The 19,162-nt window shown below is 53.9% G+C and overlaps 2 protein-coding genes across 2 annotated transcripts; both read left to right on the forward strand.

Annotated features, from left to right (window-relative positions):
* Positions 1-346: 346 nt before the first annotated feature.
* On the forward strand, positions 347-9,681 carry LOC146422045 (uncharacterized; the record flags this gene model as incomplete). Its single annotated transcript, XM_085046772.1, has 6 exons — positions 347-368; positions 916-979; positions 2,997-3,132; positions 4,585-4,758; positions 5,514-5,894; positions 9,493-9,681. Coding segments are annotated over 6 exons (966 nt in total), but the record flags the coding sequence as incomplete, so codon positions are not given.
* Positions 6,557-18,507, forward strand: LOC146422046 (sodium/calcium exchanger 2-like). Its single transcript, XM_085046771.1, has 8 exons — positions 6,557-6,640; positions 10,557-12,297; positions 13,088-13,191; positions 13,306-13,323; positions 14,035-14,159; positions 14,231-14,330; positions 15,454-15,729; positions 17,911-18,507. The coding sequence occupies exons 2-8, from the start codon at positions 10,562-10,564 to the stop codon at positions 18,285-18,287; spliced, it is 2,736 nt and encodes a 911-aa protein (XP_084902897.1). The 5' UTR covers positions 6,557-6,640; positions 10,557-10,561; the 3' UTR covers positions 18,288-18,507.
* Positions 18,508-19,162: the final 655 nt, after the last annotated feature.

Genomic DNA, 19,162 nt, shown 5'->3' on the forward strand with positions numbered 1-19,162 from the left:
CTCGGTGAGGATCCTAAAAAACCCAAAAATATCCTAAAAAAACCCCAAAAATATCCAAAAAAAATCCCAAAAAACCCCAAAAAACTGTTCCCTTTGCACCTCGGTGAGAAATCCTAAAAAAAACCCCCAAAAAATCACAAAAATATCCCAGAAAACCTCCCAAAAAACTGTTCCTTCTGCCCCTTGGTGAGAAACCCCAAAGAAACCCCAAAAATATCCTAAAAATATCCCAAAAAACCTCCCAAAAATCTGTTCCCTCTGTCCCTCGGTGAGAAATCCTAAAAAACCCAAAAAATATCCTAAAATATCCTAAAATATCCCAAAAATATCCTAAAATATCCCAAAGAAACTGTTCCCTCTGCCCCTCGGTGAGAAATCCTAAAACCCCAAAAAACCCCAAAAAATCCTGGAAATCCTGAAAACCCAAAAAAAATCTGGAAAAAAACCAGAAAAATCCCAGAAAAACCCCAAAAACTGTTTCCTCTGCCCCATAGTGAGGAATCCCAAAAAATTCCCAAAAAAACCCTGGAAAAATCCCAAAAAAACAAAAAAAAATCCTGAAAAAAACCCTGGAAAAATCCCAAAAAAACCCCAAAAAATCATTTTTTCTGCCCCACAGTGAGAAAAATCCCCAAAATATCCCAGAAAAACCCCAAAAAAACCCCAAAAACCTCGGGAAAACCCCCAAAAAAACCTCGGAAAACCCCAAAAAAATCCGGAAAAACCCCAAAAAAACCCCAAAAATTATTTCCTCTGCCTAACAGTGAGAAAAATCCCCAAAAATCCCAGAAAAATCCCCAAAAAACCCCAAAAAACCTTCCCAAAAATCCCAAAAAGCCCCAGAAAACCCCAGGAAAACCTCGGAATTCCCAAAATTCCCATTAAAATTCCCATTTTTTATGGAATTTCCCGCAGAGGATCCTGAGGACTGCTGGAGTCTCCTGGTGAGCAGCGCCCTGGAGGCAACTCTGGTGTACAGGTGAGGAGAATTCCCCAAAAAATCCCAAAAAAATCCCGAAAAAATCCCGAAAAAATCCCAAAAAATCCCCCAAAAAATCCCCAAAAAATCCCCCCAAAAAATCCCAAAAAACTCCCGAAAAAATAAAAAAAAATCACCAAAAAATCTGAAAAATTCCCAAAAAAATCCCAAGAAATTTCCCAAAAAATCCCAAAAAATCCCCAAAAGTCCAAAAAAAAATCCCCCAAAAATCCCAAAAAATTCCAAAAAAAATCCCCAAAAATTCCCAAAAAATCCAAAAAAAATCCTGAAAAATCCCCAAAAAATCACCCAAAAAACCCAAAAATTCCCAAAAAATTCCCCAAAAAATCCCCCAAAATCCCCAAAAACCCCAAAATCCCTAAAATTCCCCAAAAAAACCAAAATCCCAAAATATCCCAAAAAAATCTCCAAAAAAATCACCAAAAAATCCCCCAAAAATCCCGAAAAAATCACCAAAAAAATCCCCAAAAATTCCCAAAAAAATCCCCCAAAAATTCCCAAAAAAATACCAAAAAATTCCCAAAAAATCCCCAAAAAATCCCCAAAAAATCAAAAAAAAATCCCCAAAAATTCCCAAAATTCCTGCAGAGCTCCTCAGGGTTTCCCCAATTCCTGCAGGTTTCTGGCAGGAAGATCCTGCGGTGGATTTGGGGTTTTTTGGGGGAATTTTGGTGTTTTTTTGGGAATTTTGGGATTTTTTGGGGGAATTTTGGGATTTGGGATTTTTTGGGGATTTTTGGGGGAATTTTGGGGCTTTTTAGATTTTAGATTTTTCTGTGGAAATTGAGATTTTGGGGGATTATTTACTTTTTGGATAACAGGGGGAATTCAGATTTTGGGGCAGAGTGGGATTTTTATTAAAGCATGCAGAACCTCAGTTTGGGGGAAAATCACCAAAAATCTCCAAACAATGGGGAAACGCTGCAGAATTGCAGGATTTTTGGGAAATTTTGGGAATTTCGGAATTTTTTGGGGGAAATTCGGGAATTTTGGGGATTTTTGGGGGGATTTTTTTGGGATTTTTTTGGGGATTTTTTTGGGGATTTTTTCGGGGATTTCAGGGATTTTCTCAGGGATTTTTTGGGAATTGGGGATTTTGGGGATTTGGGATTTTTTTTTTTTATTTTTTGGGGGGAAAATCACCAAAAACGCTGCAGAATCACGGGAATTTTGGGGATTTTTTCAGGGATTTTCTCGGGGATTTCAGGGATTTTCTCGGGGATTTTTTGGGAATTCAGGATTTTTGGGATCTGTGATTTTTTTGGAATTTTTTTGGGGGGAAAATCACCAAAAACGCTGCAGAATCGCGGGAATTTTGGGGATTTTTTGGGGGATTTCAGGGATTTTCTCAGGGATTTCTTTAGGAATTCAGGATTTTTGGGCTCTGTGATTTTTTGGGGATTTTTTTTGGGGAAAATCGCCAAAAACCATTGCAGAATCACGGGAATTTTGGGGATTTTTTGGGGATTTTTTTGGGGATTTCAAGGATTTTCTCAGGGATTTTTTGGGAATTGGGGATTTTTAGGAGTTGTGATTTTTTGGGGATTTTTTGGGGGGAAAATCACCAAAAATGCTGCAGAATCACGGGAATTTTGGGCATTTTTTCGGGGATTTCAGGGATTTTCTTGGGGATTTTTTGGGAATTCAGGATTTTTGGGATCTGTGATTTTTTGGGATTTTTTGGGGGAAAATCACCAAAAACACTGCAGAATCACGGGAATTTTGGGGATTTTTTTGGGGATTTTTTTGGGAATTTTTGGGGGATTTTTTTTGGGATTTCAGGGATTTTCTTGGGGATTTTTTGGGAATTGGGGATTTTGGGGATTTGTGATTTTTTGGGGATTTTTTAGGGGGAAAATCACCAAAAACCACTGCAGAATCACGGGAATTTTGGGGATTTTTTCGGGGATTTCAGGGATTTTCTCAGGTTTTTTTTCAGGAATTCAGGATTTTTGTTCTCTGTGATTTTTTTGGGGATATTTTTGGGGTTTTCCAGGCGAATCCTGCGGCTGGGTTTGGCTGATCCCCTGCAGCTGCCTGGCAGCTCCTCCTCTGACTCTGTCATTTGTGCCAAAGTCAGCGACGTGGATTTCGATGGAACTGCAGAGATCCTGCTGGGAACCTACGGCCAGGTGGGACCCAAAAACCCCAAAATTCCCAAAAATTCCCAAAATTCCCAAAATTCTGGAGCTTCCTGAGGCGCTCAGTCCAAATTTCTACCATTTTTCCCTGAATTTCTACAATTTTCACCCAAATTTCCATCATTTTCCACCAATTTTCCACCAATTTATCACAATTTTTCCACCAATTTTTCCACAATTTTCCCCTGAATTTCTACCATTTTCACCCAAATTTTCCCCTAAATTTCCCCTGAATTTTCCCCTGAATTTCCACCATTTTTCCCCAAATTTCCCCATTTTTTCCCCTGAATTTCCCCTGAATTTCCACCTTTTTTCCCCAATTTTCTCCCCAATTTTCTCCCAATTTTCCCAAAAATTTTCCCCTGAATTTCCACCTTTTTGCCCCAAATTTCCACAATTTTTCCCCGAATTTCCACAATTTTCCCCTGAATTTCTACCATTTTCACCCAAATTTTCCCCCAATTTTCCCCCAATTTTCCCCCAAATTTCCCCCAATTTTCCCCCAATTTTCCCCCAATTTTTCCCCAATTTTTCCCCAATTTTTCCCCAAATTTTCCCAATTTTTCCCCAATTTTCCTCCAATTTTCCACCAATTTTCCCCCAATTTTTCCCCAATTTTCCCCCAATTATTCCACAATTTTCCCCCAATTTTCACTGTTTTCCTCCAAATTTCCCCCAGTTTTTCCCCAAATCCCCAAAACTCTGGAGCTTCCCGAGGTGCTCAGCCCCAATTTCTGCCCTTTTTCCTGAATTTCTACCATTTTCACCCAAATTTTCCCCTAAATTTCCCCTGAATTTTCACAATTTTCACCTCAATTTCCACCAATTTTCCCCAATTTTTCCCCATTTTTTCCCCTGAATTTCCGCTGAATTTCCACCATTTTCCCCAAAATTTTCCCCAATTTTCCACTGAATTTATTTTCCCCAAATTTTCACTATTTTCCCCCAAATTTTCCCCAATTTTCCCCAAAATTTCCACCAATTTTCCTCTGAATTTCCACTTTCCCCCAATTTTCCCCCAATTTTCCCCCAAATTTTCCCCCAAATTTCCCACAATTTTCCTCCAATTTTCCCCCAAATTTCCCCTGAATTTCCACCTTTTTTCCCCAAACTTCCACCTTTTTTCCCTGAATTTCCACAATTTTCCCCTGAATTTCTACCATTTTCACCCAAATTTTCCTCCAATTTTCCCCCAATTTTCCTCCAATTTTCCTCCAATTTTCCCCCAATTTTTCCCCAATTTTTCCCCAATTTTCCCCCAATTTTTCCCCAATTTTTCCGCATTTTTTCTCCATATTTCCCCAATTTTCCTCCAATTTTCCTCCAATTTTCCCACAATTTTCCTCCAAATTTCCCCCAATTTTCCCCCAATTTTCCCCCAATTTTTCCCCATTTTTCCCAATTTCCTCCAGCATTTCCAACTTCCTCCCTGATCTCCTCCAGGAGCTTCTGTGCTACAAGTACTTTGGGTCGAATTCTGGCGATTTTGGGCAATTTCTGCCTCTCTGGGCTCGGCGCTTCCCCTCCCCCCTGCTGGCTCTGCAGCCTTTGGACCTCACAGGAGATGGAATTTTGGAAATTGCTGTGGTGTGCCTGGGGGGGCTGCACGTGCTGCAGGTGAGAATTCCCAAAAAAATCCCAAATTCCCAAAAATTCCCCAAATTCCCGAAATTCCCGGAACACCCCAGCCCGAAATCCAGTGATTTTTCCCCAAAATTCTGTGATTTTTCCCCAAAATTCTGTGATTTTTCCCCAAATTTCTGTGATTTTTCCCCAAAATTCTGTATTTTTCCCCAAAATTCTGCAATTTTCCCCCAAAAATCCTCAAATTTTCCCCAAATTTCCCAAAATTTCCCAAAAAACCCCAAAATTCCCAAATTTCCCCAAATTTTCTCCAAAATTTCCCAAAATGTCCCTCAAATTTCCCATAATTTCCCAAAATTCCCCCAAATTCACCAAAATTCCCAAAATTTCTCACAAATTCCCCAAATTTTCCCAAATTTTCCCAAAATTTCCCCAAATTTCCCAAAAAATTTCCCAAATTTCCCCCAAATTCCCTCAAAATTTCCCCAAATTTCCCCAAAATTCCCCTCAAATTCCCCAAATTTCCCCAAAAATTCCCCAAATTTTCCCCAAATTTTCCCCAAAAAATTCCCCAAAATTTCCCTCAAATTCCCCAAAATTTCCCAAAATTCCCCAAAAATCCTCAAATTTTCCCCAAATTTCCCTCAAAATTTCCCATAATTTCCCCAAATTTCCCCAAAAAATTTCCCAAATTCCCCCAAAAAATTCCCCAAAATTTCCCATAATTTCCCCAAATTCCCCAAAATTCCCCAAATCCCCCAAATTTCCCCAATTTCCCCACTTTCCAGCACAGCCTGGAGCCAACAGCGCAGCTGCTGCGGGAGAGGCTGAGGAGGGAAGTGAGGAGCAGAAAACGGGGAGAAAACGTGGAAAAACGGGAAAAAAGCCAAAAACGAGGAGAAAACCTGGAAAAACCGGAAAAAACGGGAGGAAAACGGGGAGAAAACGAGGAGAAATGGGAAAAAACGGGAGAGAAATGGGGAAAAATGGAAGAAAAATGGGAAAAAATGGGAGAAAAATGGGAAAAAATGGAAAAAAAAGAGGAAAAAATGGAAGAAAAATGGGAAAAAATGGGAAAAAAAGAGGAAAAAAAGATGGAAAAAGAGGAAAAAGTGGAAGAAAAATGTGGAAAAAAAGAGGAAAAAAAAGAGGAAAAAATCCCGGAAAAGGCTCGGGAGGAGGGGGAGGGGGAGGGGGAGGGCAGGGGGAGGGCGCCCCTCCCCCACCCCAAACCCCTCAATTCCCAATAAAAACTTTCCCGAAATTCCCGGATTTTTGGGGCATTTTTGGGCTTCCCGAATCGGGGGGGGAGGGGTTGGGGGGTTTTGGGGTGATTTTGGGGTTTTTTTGGTGGTTTTTGGGTGGTTTTGGTGGGTTTTTGGTGGTTTTGGGTGGGTTTGGTGGTTTTTTGATTTTTTTATGGTGGTTTTGGGTAATCTTTGGGGTGTTTTGATATTTTTTGGGGTATTTTTTGGGGTGTTTTTGTGGTGCTTTTTGGGGTATTTTTTGGGGTGTTTTGGTGGGTTTTGTGGGTTTTTGGTGGTTTTTTGGTGGTTTTGGGTATTTTTTGGGGTGTTTTTGGCAGTTTTTGGGGTTGTTTTGGGGTTTTGGCAGTTTTTGGGTTGGTTTTGGTGGTTTTGGGTATTTCTTGGGTTTTTGGCAGTTTTTGGGTATTTTTTGGGGTTTTTGGGTATTTTTTGGGTTGTTTTGGGGGTTTTGGGTATTTTTTGGGATTTTTGGCAGTTTTTGGGTATTTTTTGGGTATTTTTTGGGGATTTTTGGCAGTCTGGCTCCCGGGGGCGTTCCCGGGTGGGAAGTGGGCGTGGCCAAGCCCAGCTCCGCCCCTCCCCCCGCTCCGCCCCTCCCCCAATGGATCTCTAGCGCGGCGCGGCGGAGCGGACCCGAGGGGGAACAGGTAGGGGGGGGGAGGAGACCCCAAACCCCCCCGAGACCCCCGAACCCCCCCCGCCCCTCCCCCACCCCCGCCCCTCCCCCCCACCGCGGCTTTTGGGGCCAAAAATGGCGAATTTGGGTCGGGGGGCTGGGGGGGGGAGGGGCGGCGGGGGGTCGTTCCCACGGGGGGGGGAGGGGAGAGCCGAGACCCCCCAAAACCCTCCCGGAATTCCCCAAAAATCGCCGAAATTTGGGGAAAAAAATTCCTCCTGGAAATTGGGGTTGGAAACAGGTGGGTGGGGGGGGGGCGGCGAGTCCATTCTGCCAAAATTCCCACAATTTCCCCAAAATTCCCACAATTTCCCCCAAATCCTCACCCCGATCCTTTCCCTCTTCATTCCCCAAATCCCCTCGGATTTCCCCCAAAATCCTCCCCTCGGATTTTTCCCGGATTTCCCCCAAATGGCCACGAAATTCCCCATTTTTTCCTCCCGAAATTCCCCCAAATCTCCCTGGGATTCACCCGAATTCCCCGATTTTTTCCCTTTTTCCCCCAAATTCCACCGGAATTCCCCCAAATTCCACCGAAATTCCTCGGATTTCCTCCCCAAAAATCCCCGAATTCCCTCAATTTCCCCCCCAGCTTCCCCGGAATTCCCGAAATTCCCACAATTTCCCCCAAATCCTCCCGAATTCCTCATTTTTCCCCCCAAAAAGCCCTGAAATTTCCCCCATTTTCCCCAAATTCACCGAGATTTCTCCCTGAATTCCCACGATTTCCCCACGTTTTGGCTCAGCTTCCCAAAATCTCCCGAATTTCACCACTTTTCCCTCAAAATTCCCACTGATTTCACCCGAATTCCCACACATTCCCCTCGATTTTCCCAAAATTCGTCCAAATCCCACCAAATCTCCCGAATTTTCCCACAAATTCCCCACATTTGAGCCCAAATTCCCTCAATTCTCGCAAATTTCCCCAAATTTCCCCAAATTTCCTCCAAATCCTCCAACCTCCCCCTGAATTTCCCCCCAAATTTCCTCAATTTCCCCCAAATTTCCTCAATTTCCCCCAAATTTCCTCAATTTCCCCTAAATTTCCTCAATTTCCCCCAATTCCTCCAAAATTCCCTCAATTCCTACAAATCCTCCTCCGAATTTCCTCCATTTCCCTCGAATTCTCCCAAATTTTCCCTTTGAAATCCCAAATTTCCCCTGAATTTCCTTCAATCCTCTCGATTCCCACAAATCTGACCCCAAATCTCCCAAATTCCTGCAGATTTCCCCCCAGATTTTGCCCAAATTCCCCCAAAATTCCCCAAATTCCCCCAAATTCCCCCAAAATTCCCAAATTCCCCCAAAATTCCCCCAAATTCCCCCAAAATTCCCAAAAATTCCCCCTCCCTTTCCCCGCTGCCGAATCCCCTCGGAAAACCCAGATTTGCTTTTGTCCTAAATCGCAGCTTTTCCCCCCAAATCCTTTTGATTCTCAAATCCGCCGGAAAAAAAAATAAAAAAATCCGCAGTTTTGAGGGAAAAACCGGCGGATTTGGGTCTCCGGCGGCCGAAAAATGGCAATTTTGGGGGAATTTCCCAGGATTTGGGATCAGCCGGATCCATCCTGGGGTCGTGGGGATGGAAAAATGGGAATTCTGGAGCTTCGTTTTGGGGGAAAATCCCCGAAAATGGGGAAAATCCTTCGGGATTATGAGGAAAATCCCCGAGAATTGGGGCAAATCCCTGCGGATTCGGGAAAATCCTTCCTCGGCCCCGCGGGGGGGTTTGGGGTTTAATTAACGGGGAGTGTTAATTGGGTTAATTGGGGGGAGATGTGGGGCTGCAGTGGGGCATTTATGGGGCATTTATAGGGCAGTTCTGGGGCATTTATAGGGCATTTATGGGGCACTTGTGGGGCATTTATAGGGCAGTTCTGGGGCATTTGTGGGGCATTTATAGGGCACTTGTGGGGCAGAGCTGTCTGTCCCCCCACAGCCCCACAGCGCCCCATTCCCACTGCATCGGGATGGATCTGTGGGTCAGGGTTGATCTATAGGGTCAGCACTGATCCATGGGGTCAGGATGGATCCGTGGGGGGTTTGGAGATTGATCTGTGGGTCAGGATTGATCTATAGGGCAGGGTTGATCTATAGGGTCAGCATTGATCCATAGGGCAGGATTGATCTATAGGGCAGGATGGATCTGTGGGGCAGCATTGATCCATGGGTCAGCATCGATCTATAGGGCAGCATTGATCCATAGAGCAGGATCGATCTATAGGTCAGGATGGATCTATGGGGCAGGATTGATCTATAGGGCAGGATGGATCTGTGGGGCAGCATTGATCCATAGGGCAGGATTGATCTATAGGGCAGGATGGATCTGTGGGGCAGGATTGATCCATGGGTCAGCATCGATCTATAGGGCAGGATTGATCTGTGGGTCAGGATGGATCTATGGGGCAGCATCGATCCATAGGGATCTGTGGGTCAGCATTGATCTATGGGTCAGGATGGATTTATAGGGATCTGTGGGTCAGCCATGGGGATTGATCTATAGGGATCTGTGGGTCAGCATTGATCTATGGGTCAGGATCGACTATAGGGCAGGATGGATCTATAGGGTCAGCATGGATCCATGGGGCAGGATCGATCTGTGGGTCAGGATCGATCTATAGGTCAGGACGGATCCATGGGGCAGGATGGATCTATAGGTCAGGATGGATCCATAGGTCAGGATTGATCTGTGGGTCAGCACTGATCCATAGGGTCAGGATGGCTCCATAGGGCAGCACTGATCCATGGGGCAGGATCGATCTATAGGGCAGCCCCTCCTCCCCCTGCCGGATTTGGGGTTCCTCCCCCCCATCGCCCCCCCCAGCCCCGTTGCCATGGAAACCGCGCCGTTGCCAAGCAGGAGCAGCGCTGCCCCCGCAGCCGAACCCCCCCGCGCCGGGCGGGCAATGGAACCGTCCTGACCTATAGATCCATCCTGACCCACAGATCCTGCCCTATAGATCATCCTGACCCCAAACCCCCCCGAGCCGGGCGGGCAATGGAACAGTCCTGACCCACGGATCCTGCCCTATAGATCCATCCTGACCCACAGATCCATCCTGAACCCCCCCGCGCCGGGCGGGCAATGGAACAGTCCTGACCCACAGAGAATCCTGACCCCAAACCCCCCCGCGCCGGGCGGGCAATGGAACAGTCCTGACCCACAGATCGATCCTGACCCATAGATCCACCCCGAACCCAAACCCCCCCGTGCCGGGCGGGCAATGGAACAGTCCTGACCCATGGATAGATCCTGCCCTATAGATCCATCCTGAACCCCCCCGCGCCGGGCGGGCAATGGAACAGTCCTGACCTATAGATCCTGCCCCATAGATCCATCCTGACCCCAAACCCCCCCGCGCCGGGTGGGCAATGGAACAGTCCTGACCCATAGATAGTCCTGACCCACTGACTGCACTCCAAACCCCCCGAGCCTGGTGGGTACATGGAACAGTCCTGACCCACAGATAACCCTGACCCACAGATCCACCCCTTTCCCACCCCACAGATCCTGCCTGACCCACAGATCCCACCCCAAAACCCCCCAGATGCGGCCTGCTCCCACCCCATGGATCCATCCCAGACCCACAGATCCAAACCTGACCCACAGATCCAAAGCTGACCCACAGATCCATCTTGTCCCCACAGATCCACCCCAATGTCACATCCCAACCCTGAATCCCAGCCCCACATCCTGACCCCATGGGTCCTTCCCAGCCCCACATCCCCGATCTCTGCCCCACACCCCTGATCCCAGCCCCACATCCCACCCCCGACTGCCACGTCCCCTCCCTACCAGGGCTTCCCACACCCCACATCCCACACCCCATACCCCATACCCCATATCCCATATCCCACACCCCATATCCCGTATCTCTGTCCCCACAGGCGCCATGGCGGCGCTGGCCCCGGCGCTGGCGGCCTGGCTGCTGCTGACCCCGCGGGGCGGCTCGGCGCTGCCCGACGGCCCCAACGGCACTTGCCGCGGCTCGGCGCGCTGCCAGCCCGGCGTGCTGCTGCCCGTGTGGCAGCCGGACGAGCCGGCGGCCGGCGACAAGGCGGCTCGCGCCATCGTCTACTTCGTGGCCATGATGTACCTGTTCCTGGGCGTGTCCATCATCGCCGACCGCTTCATGGCATCCATCGAGGTCATCACGTCGCGCGAGAAGGAGATCACGGTGACCAAGGCCAACGGCGAGACCAGCGTGGGCACGGTGCGCATCTGGAACGAGACGGTGTCCAACCTGACGCTGATGGCTTTGGGCTCCTCGGCGCCCGAGATCCTGCTGTCCCTCATCGAGGTGTGCGGCCACCGCTTCCAGGCCGGCGAGCTGGGCCCGGGCACCATCGTGGGCAGCGCCGCCTTCAACATGTTCGTGGTGATCGCCGTGTGCGTCTACGCCATCCCGGCGGGCGAGAGCCGCCGCATCAAGCACCTGCGCGTCTTCTTCGTCACGGCCTCCTGGAGCATCTTCGCCTACATCTGGCTCTACCTCATCCTGGCGGTGATCACGCCGGGCGTGGTGCAGGTCTGGGAGGCGTTCCTCACGCTGCTCTTCTTCCCGGCCTGCGTGGTGTTCGCCTGGGCGGCCGACAAGCGGCTGCTCTTCTACAAGTACGTCTACAAGCGCTACCGCGCCGACCCGCGCAGCGGCATCATCATCGGCACCGAGGCCGAGCGCCCGCCCAAGGACCCCGAGGCCGACGGCGGCTTCCCGGCGCTGCCCGAGCCCGAGCCCGGCGCCTCGCCGTCGCCCACGCCCGAGGAGCGCGAGCTGGACGAGAGCCGCCGCGAGGTGATCCAGATCCTCAAGGAGCTCAAGCAGAAGCACCCCGAGAAGGAGCTGGAGCAGCTGCTGGACGCTGCCAACTACATGGCGCTGGTGCACCAGCAGAAGAGCCGCGCCTTCTACCGCATCCAGGCCACGCGGCTGATGACCGGCGCCGGCAACGTCCTGCGCAAGCACGCGGCCGAGGCGGCGCGGCGATCGCCGGCGGCGCCCGGCGAGGAGGACGAGGACGAGGAGGAGGACGAGGCGTGCAGCCGCATCTTCTTCGAGCCGTGCCTGTACCACTGCCTGGAGAACTGCGGCTCGGTGACGCTGGCCGTGGCGTGCCAGCAGGGCCTGGGCGCCAACCACACCTTCTACGTGGATTTCCGCACCGAGGACGGCTCGGCCAAGGCGGGCTCGGACTACGAGTACAGCGAGGGGACGCTGATCTTCAAGCCGGGCGAGACGCGCAAGGAGCTGGCCATCGGCATCATCGACGACGACATCTTCGAGGAGGACGAGCACTTCTTCGTGCGGCTGCTCAACCTGCGCGTGGGCGACGCCGAGGGCATGTTCGAGGCCGACTCCGACGACCACCCCAAGGGCAAGCTGGTGGCGCCGCTGGTGGCCACGGTGACCATCCTGGACGACGACCACGCCGGCATCTTCGGGTTCCGCGAGCGCTCGGTGCGCGTCAGCGAGTGCCAGGGCCACGTGGAGGTGACGGTGGTGCGCAGCTCGGGCGCCCGCGGCACCGTCATGGTGCCCTTCCGCACCGTGGAGGGGACGGCGCGCGGCGGCGGCATCGACTACGAGGACACCAGCGGGGAGCTGGAGTTCCGCAACGACGAGACGGCGTGAGGGGGATGGCGGGAGGGCGGGGCGGGGAGAGGGAGGAGGAGGAGGATGGATGGATGGATGGATGGATGGATGGGTGGATGGAGATGGATGGAGATGAAGGATAAGGATGGATAGATGATGGAAGAGGAACAGGATGGATGGATGAAGATGGGTGGATGGATGGATGGATGATGGATGGATGGAGGTGAAGGATAAGGAAGGATAGATATGGAAGAGGAACAGGATGGATGGATGGATGGATGGAGGTGGATGGAGGTGAAGGACAAAGATGGAAGATGAATGGAGATGGATGATGGATGGATGATGGACGGATGCATGGAGATGGATGGGTGGATGGATGATGGATGGAGATGAAGGATAAGGAAGGATAGATGATGTAGGAGGAACAGGATGGACGGATGATGGATGATGGGTGGAGATGGATGGAGGTGAAGGACAAGGATGGATGATGGTGACAATGGAATAATAACAGATGGTGGATGAGTGGAGATTGAGATGGATAGATGGATGATGGACAGTGATGGATATTAAGGATAAGGATGGATGATGGTGATGATGGTGTATGGCGATGATGATGATGGATGATTGGATGGAGATGGATGATGATGACGTGATGATATTGATGATGATGACGATGGATGATTGATGATGATGATGATGACGATGATGGTGGCTGATGATGATGATGATGATGGTGATGTGGATGATGATGATGATGGTGATGATGGTGATGATGATGCTGCTGACCCATGGCGCTGCCGCTGAGGTCCCCCTGTGCTGCCCCAGGAAGACACTGCAGGTGAAGATCGTGGACGATGAGGAGTACGAGAAGAAGGAGAATTTCTTCATCGAGCTGGGGACGCCGCGGTGGCTCAAACGTGGCATCTCGGGTACGGGGACAGCGGGGGGACAGCGGGGGACACTGAGGGGTCACCGTGGGGTCACTGTGGGGTCACTGCCAGGTCACCAGGGTCTCACCGCTGTCCCCTCCCCTCTCTCCGCAGCTCTTCTCCTCGCCCAAGGTAGGAGCCTTCGGCCTCGGCCTCGGACGCGTCCATGACATGGATGTCCCCATGGATGTCCCCATGACCGTGTATGTCGCCGTGTCCCACGCCGTGTCCTCGTGTCACATCCCGTGACCCTGTGGTGTCCCCACGCTGTGTCCCCATGTTGTGGCCCCATGACCACGCCATGTCCCCACGCCACATCCCCATATCCACACCATGTCCCCATGTCCCCAGACCTTGTCCCTGTTCCATGTCGCTGTGACCACACCATGTCCCCATGACCACGCTATGTCCCCACGCCATGTCCCCATATCCCCAAACCTTGTCCCTGTTCCGTGTCCCCGTGACCACACCACGTCCCCAAGCCCATGTCATGTCCCCATATCGCCATGACCACGCCCTGTCCCCATGCCATGTCCCCAACCCCACACCATGTCCCCATGTCCCCACACCACGTCCCCATATCCACACCATATCCCCCTGTCCCCATGACCACCCCATGTCCCCATGCCATGTCCCCATGTCCCCCAGCCTTGTCCCTGTTCCTTGTCCCCGTGACCACACCATGTCCCCACACCATGTCCCCATGCCATGTCCCCACACCATGTCCCCATATCCACACCATGTCCCCAAGCCTACACCATGTCCCCAAGCCTACACCACATCCCCACGCCCCGCCCTGCCCCGCGATGTCCCCGTGATGTCCCCGGCTGTCCTGCCCGGCAGGGGACGGCGAGCGGCAGCTGTCGGCCGAGGAGGAGGAGGCGCGGCGCATCGCCGACATGGGCAAACCCGTGCTGGGCGACAACCGGCGCCTCGAGGTGGTCATCGAGGAGTCCTACGACTTCAAGGTGACCCTGGGGACAGGGGAGGGACGGGAGGGGACGGCGGGGACACGGCCTGACCCCCCCGATGTCCCCAGAACACCGTGGACAAGCTGATGAAGAAAACCAACCTGGCGACCGTCATCGGCACCCACTCGTGGCGCGAGCAGTTCCTGGAGGCCATCACCGTCAGCGCAGGTCCTGCCGTGTCCCCAGGGTGTCCCTGCTGTCCCCACAGTGTCCCCAGGGTGTCCCTGCCGTCCCCATGGTGTCCCTGAGGTGTCCCTGCTGTCCCCACGGTGTCCCCAGGGTGTCCCTGCCGTCCCCATGGTGTCCCCGAGGTGTCCCCAGTGTCCCCTCAGGGTCCTCTGAGCAGCCACAGGGTCTCCCCACCATCCCGAGGGTCCCCAGGGTCACTGTCAGCACAGGTGGAAGAGTGTCCCCAAGGTCCCCTCAGTGTCCCCAAGGTCTTCTCAGTGTCCCCAAGGTCTCCTCAGTGTCCCTAAGATCTCCTCGGTGTCCCCAAGGTCCCCTCAGTGTTCCCAAGGTCTCCTCAGTGTCCCCAAGGTCCCCTCAGTGTCCCCAAGGTCTTCTCAGTGTCCCCAAGGTCCCCTCAGTGTCCCCAAGGTCTCCTCGGTGTCCCCAAGGTCTCCTCGGTGTCCCCAAGCTCTCAGGCTCCTCCCACCACCCCCAGTGGCCACCCTTTGGCCACCTCCTTGGTGCCACCACCCCAGGACCTCCACCCTGGTGTCACCCACCACCCCGGGGACTCAACAATCGGCCACCACCCTGGGGACACCAGCCCTGGTGTCACCCTCAGCCCTGATGCCACTGCCTTGGGGACCTCACCCCTGATGTCACCCTCAGCCCTGATGCCACTGCCTTGGGGACCTCAGCCCTGATGCCACCCCCTCAGGGACCCCAGCCCAGTGTCACCATCAGCCCTGATGCCACTGCCTTGGGGACCTCAGCCCTGGCGCCACCACCCTCTGGCGACCACCTTGGGGACACCAGCCCTGGTGTCACTGCCTTGGGGACCTAATTCCTGATGCCACCACCTCGGGGACTTCAGCCCTGATGCCACCCCCTCGGGGACCCCAGCCCAGTGTCACCCCCTCAGGGACCCCAGCCCAGTGTCACCCCCTTGGGGACCCCAGCCCGGTGTCACCCCAGCCCAGTGTCACCCCCTCGGGGACCCCAGCCTTGGTGTCACTGCCTTGGGGACCTCAGTCCTGATGTCACCCCCTTGGGGACCCCAGCCCAGTGTCACCCCCTGGGGACCCCAGCCCGGTGTCACCCCCGTTCCCCGGTGCCCCCGCAGGTGACGAGGACGACGACGACGAGGGCCGCGAGGAGCGCCTGCCGTCGTGCTTCGACTACGTGATGCACTTCCTGACGGTGTTCTGGAAGGTTCTGTTCGCCTGCGTCCCACCCACCGCGCTGCTGGGGGGATGGGCGGCCTTCGGCGTCTCCATCCTCCTCCTCGCGCTGCTCACCGCGCTCATCGGCGACCTGGCCGCGCACTTCGGCTGCACGCTCGGCCTCAAGGACTCCGTCAACGCCGTGGTGTTCGTGGCCCTGGGGACGTCCATCCCTGGTGAGGGACATTGGGGACATTGGGGACATTGAGGGGACATTGGGGACATTGGGGACATTGGGGACATTGAGGGAATCATGGGATCAGGGACAGTGACCCTCAGCCTCAAGGACTTGGTCAACGCCGTGGTCTTCGTGGCCCTGGGGACGTCCATCCCTGGTGAGGGACATTGGGGACACTGGGGACATTGCGGACATTGGGGACATTGAGGGGACATGGAATGAGGGGATGAGATCAGGGACAGGGCAAGGGACAGTGACACCAGGACTCAAGGACTCCGTCAACGCCGTCGTCTTCGTGGCCCTGGGGATGTCCATCCCTGGTGAGGGACACTGGGGACATTGGGGACATCATGGGGACATTGGGGACATTGGGGACATTGAGGGGACATTGGGGACATCATTGGGATATAGGGACATGGGAATGAAGGGTTGGGGTCAGGGACAGGACAAGGGACAGTGACACCAGGACTCAAGGACTTGGTCAACGCCGTCGTCTTTGTGGCCCTGGGGATGTCCATCCCTGGTGAGGGACATTGGGGACATTGGGGACATTGGGGACATCATTGGGACATGGGAATGAGGGGATGGGATCAGGGACCGGACAAGGGACAGTGACCTTCAGCCTCAAGGACTCAGTCAATGCCGTGGTCTTCGTGGCCCTGGGGACGTCCATCCCTGGTGAGGGACACTGGGGACATTGGGGACATCATGGGGACATTGTGGGGATACAGGGAATCATGGGATCAGGGACAGTGACCTTCAGCCTCAAGGACTCAGTCAACGCCGTCGTCTTCGTGGCCCTGGGGACGTCCATCCCCGGTGAGGGACACTGGGGACATTGAGGGGACATTGAGGGGACATTGGGGACACTGTGGGGACATGGAATGAGGGGATGGGATCAGGGACAGGGCAAGGGACAGTGACCTTCAGCCTCAAGGACTCGGTCAACGCTGTCGTCTTTGTGGCCCTGGGGACGTCCATCCCTGGTGAGGGACATTGGGGACATCATGGGGACATTGGGGACATTGGGGACAGCATATTCCCACACTGTCTGCACTGTGGCTGCTGTCCCCACACTGTCCCCGCAGACACGTTCGCCAGCCGCGTGGCCGCCCTGCAGGACCCCTGCTGTCCCCAATGTCCCTGCTGTCCCCACAATGTCCCCAATGTCCCCAATGTCACTTCCATCCCCGCAGACACGTTTGCCAGCCGCGTGGCTGCCCTGCAGGACCCCTGCTGTCCCTGCTGTCCCTGCTGTCCCTACATGTCCCTGCTGTCCCTGCAGTGTCCCCAATGTCCCCAATGTCCCCACAGACACGTTCGCCAGCCGCGTGGCCGCCCTGCAGGACCCCTGCTGTCCCCAATGTCCCCAATGTCCCCATGATGTCCCCAATGTCCCCAATGTCCCTGCTGTCCCTGCAGTGTCCCCAATGTCCCCAATGTCCCCAATGTCCCCTTCCATCCCCGCAGACACGTTCGCCAGCCGCGTGGCCGCCCTGCAGGACCCCTGCTGTCCCCAATGTCCCTGCTGTCCCTGCTGTCCCTGCAGTGTCCCCAGTGTCCCCGCAGTGTCCCCAATGTCCCCTGCTGTCCCCGCAGACACGTTTGCCAGCCGCGTGGCCGCCCTGCAGGACCCGTGCTGTCCCCAATGTCCCCAATGTCCCCTGCTGTCCCCACAGACACCTTCGCCAGCCGCGTGGCCGCCCTGCAGGACCCCTGCTGTCCCCACTGTCCCCAATGTCCCCAATGTCCCTACATGTCCCCAATGTCCCTGCTGTCCCCAATGTCCCCAATGTCCCCACACTGTCCCCGCAGACACGTTTGCCAGCCGCGTGGCCGCCCTGCAGGACCCCTGCTGTCCCCAGTATCCCCAATGTCCCTGCTGTCCCCGCAGACACGTTCGCCAGCCGCGTGGCCGCCCTGCAGGACCCGTGCTGTCCCTGCTGTCCCCATGATGTCCCCATGATGTCCCCAATGTCCCCAATGTCCCCTTATATCCCCGCAGACACGTTCGCCAGCCGCGTGGCCGCCCTGCAGGACCCGTGCTGTCCCCAATGTCCCTGCTGTCCCCATGATGTCCCCAATGTCCCCAATGTCCCCAATGTCCCCCATGTCCCCAATGTCCCCAATGTCCCCAATGTCCCCACAATGTCCCCAATGTCCCCTGCTGTCCCCGCAGACACGTTCGCCAGCCGCGTGGCCGCCCTGCAGGACCCGTGCGCCGACGCCTCCATCGGCAACGTCACGGGTTCCAACGCCGTCAACGTGTTCCTGGGGCTGGGCCTGGCCTGGTCGGTGGCCGCGGTGTACTGGGCGGCGCAGGGACAGCCCTTCCTGGTGCCGCCGGGGACGCTGGCCTTCCCGGTGACGCTCTTCACCATCTTCGCCTTCCTGGCCATCGCCGTGCTGCTGTACCGGCGCCGCGCGCCCATCGGCGGCGAGCTGGGCGGACCGCGCCCCGCCAAGCTGCTCACCGCCGCGCTCTTCCTGCTCCTCTGGCTGCTCTACGTGCTCTTCGCCAGCTTGGAGGCGTACTGCCACATCCAGGGGTTCTGAGGGGGGGACTGGGGGGACTGGTTTGTACTGGGAGGGACTGGGGGGGACTGGGAATGGACTGGGAGCAATGGGAGAGGGGACAGGAGCTGCCCAGTGTCACCCCAGTGTCACCCCACAGCTCCTCTTCACCAGCCTGGAGGGTTATTGTCACATCCAGGGGTTCTAATGGGGACTGGGAGTGAGAATTAGGGTCACTGGTTTATACTGGGAGGGACTGGGGGGGACTGGGAGCAATGGGAGAGGGGATAGGAGCTGCCCAGTGTCACCCCAGTGTCACCCCAGGGCACCCCTGAGACAGCCTGGAGGGTTATTGTCACATCCAGGGGTTCTGAGGGGGGACTGGTTTGTACTGGGAGGGACTGGGAGTGAGAGTTAGGGTCACTGGTTTATACTGGGGGGGACTGGGAGTAATGGGACAGGGGACAGGAACCACCCCAGTGTCACCCCAGTGTCCCTTTGGGGTTCCCTCCTCGTGTCCCCAACAGCCCTTTGGTCACCTCAGGGACCCCAAATCCCCCCAGGGACCCCAAATAAGCTTTTAGGGACCCCAAATCCCTTCAGGGATCACCCAGACCGCCCCAGGGACCCCAAAATCCCCTTTTATGGACCCCAAAATCCCCTTTTAGGGACCCCAAATCCCCTTTTAGGGACCCCAAAATCCCTTTTAGGGACCCCAAATCCCCCCAGAGACCCCAAAATCCCTTTTAGGGACCCCATATCTCCTTTAAGGACCCCAAAGTCCCTTCAGGGATCACCCAGACCTGCCCAGGGACCCCAAAATCCCTTTTAGGGACCCCAAAACCCCTTTTTAGGGACCCCAAAACCCTTCAGGGACCCCAAAACCCTTCAGGGATCACCCGGACCACCCCAGGGAC

Source organism: Lichenostomus cassidix, unplaced genomic scaffold (assembly GCF_008360975.1).
Source record: "Lichenostomus cassidix isolate B80296 unplaced genomic scaffold, HeHo_3.0 HiC_scaffold_879, whole genome shotgun sequence".
Classification (NCBI taxonomy): Eukaryota; Metazoa; Chordata; class Aves; order Passeriformes; family Meliphagidae; genus Lichenostomus; species Lichenostomus cassidix.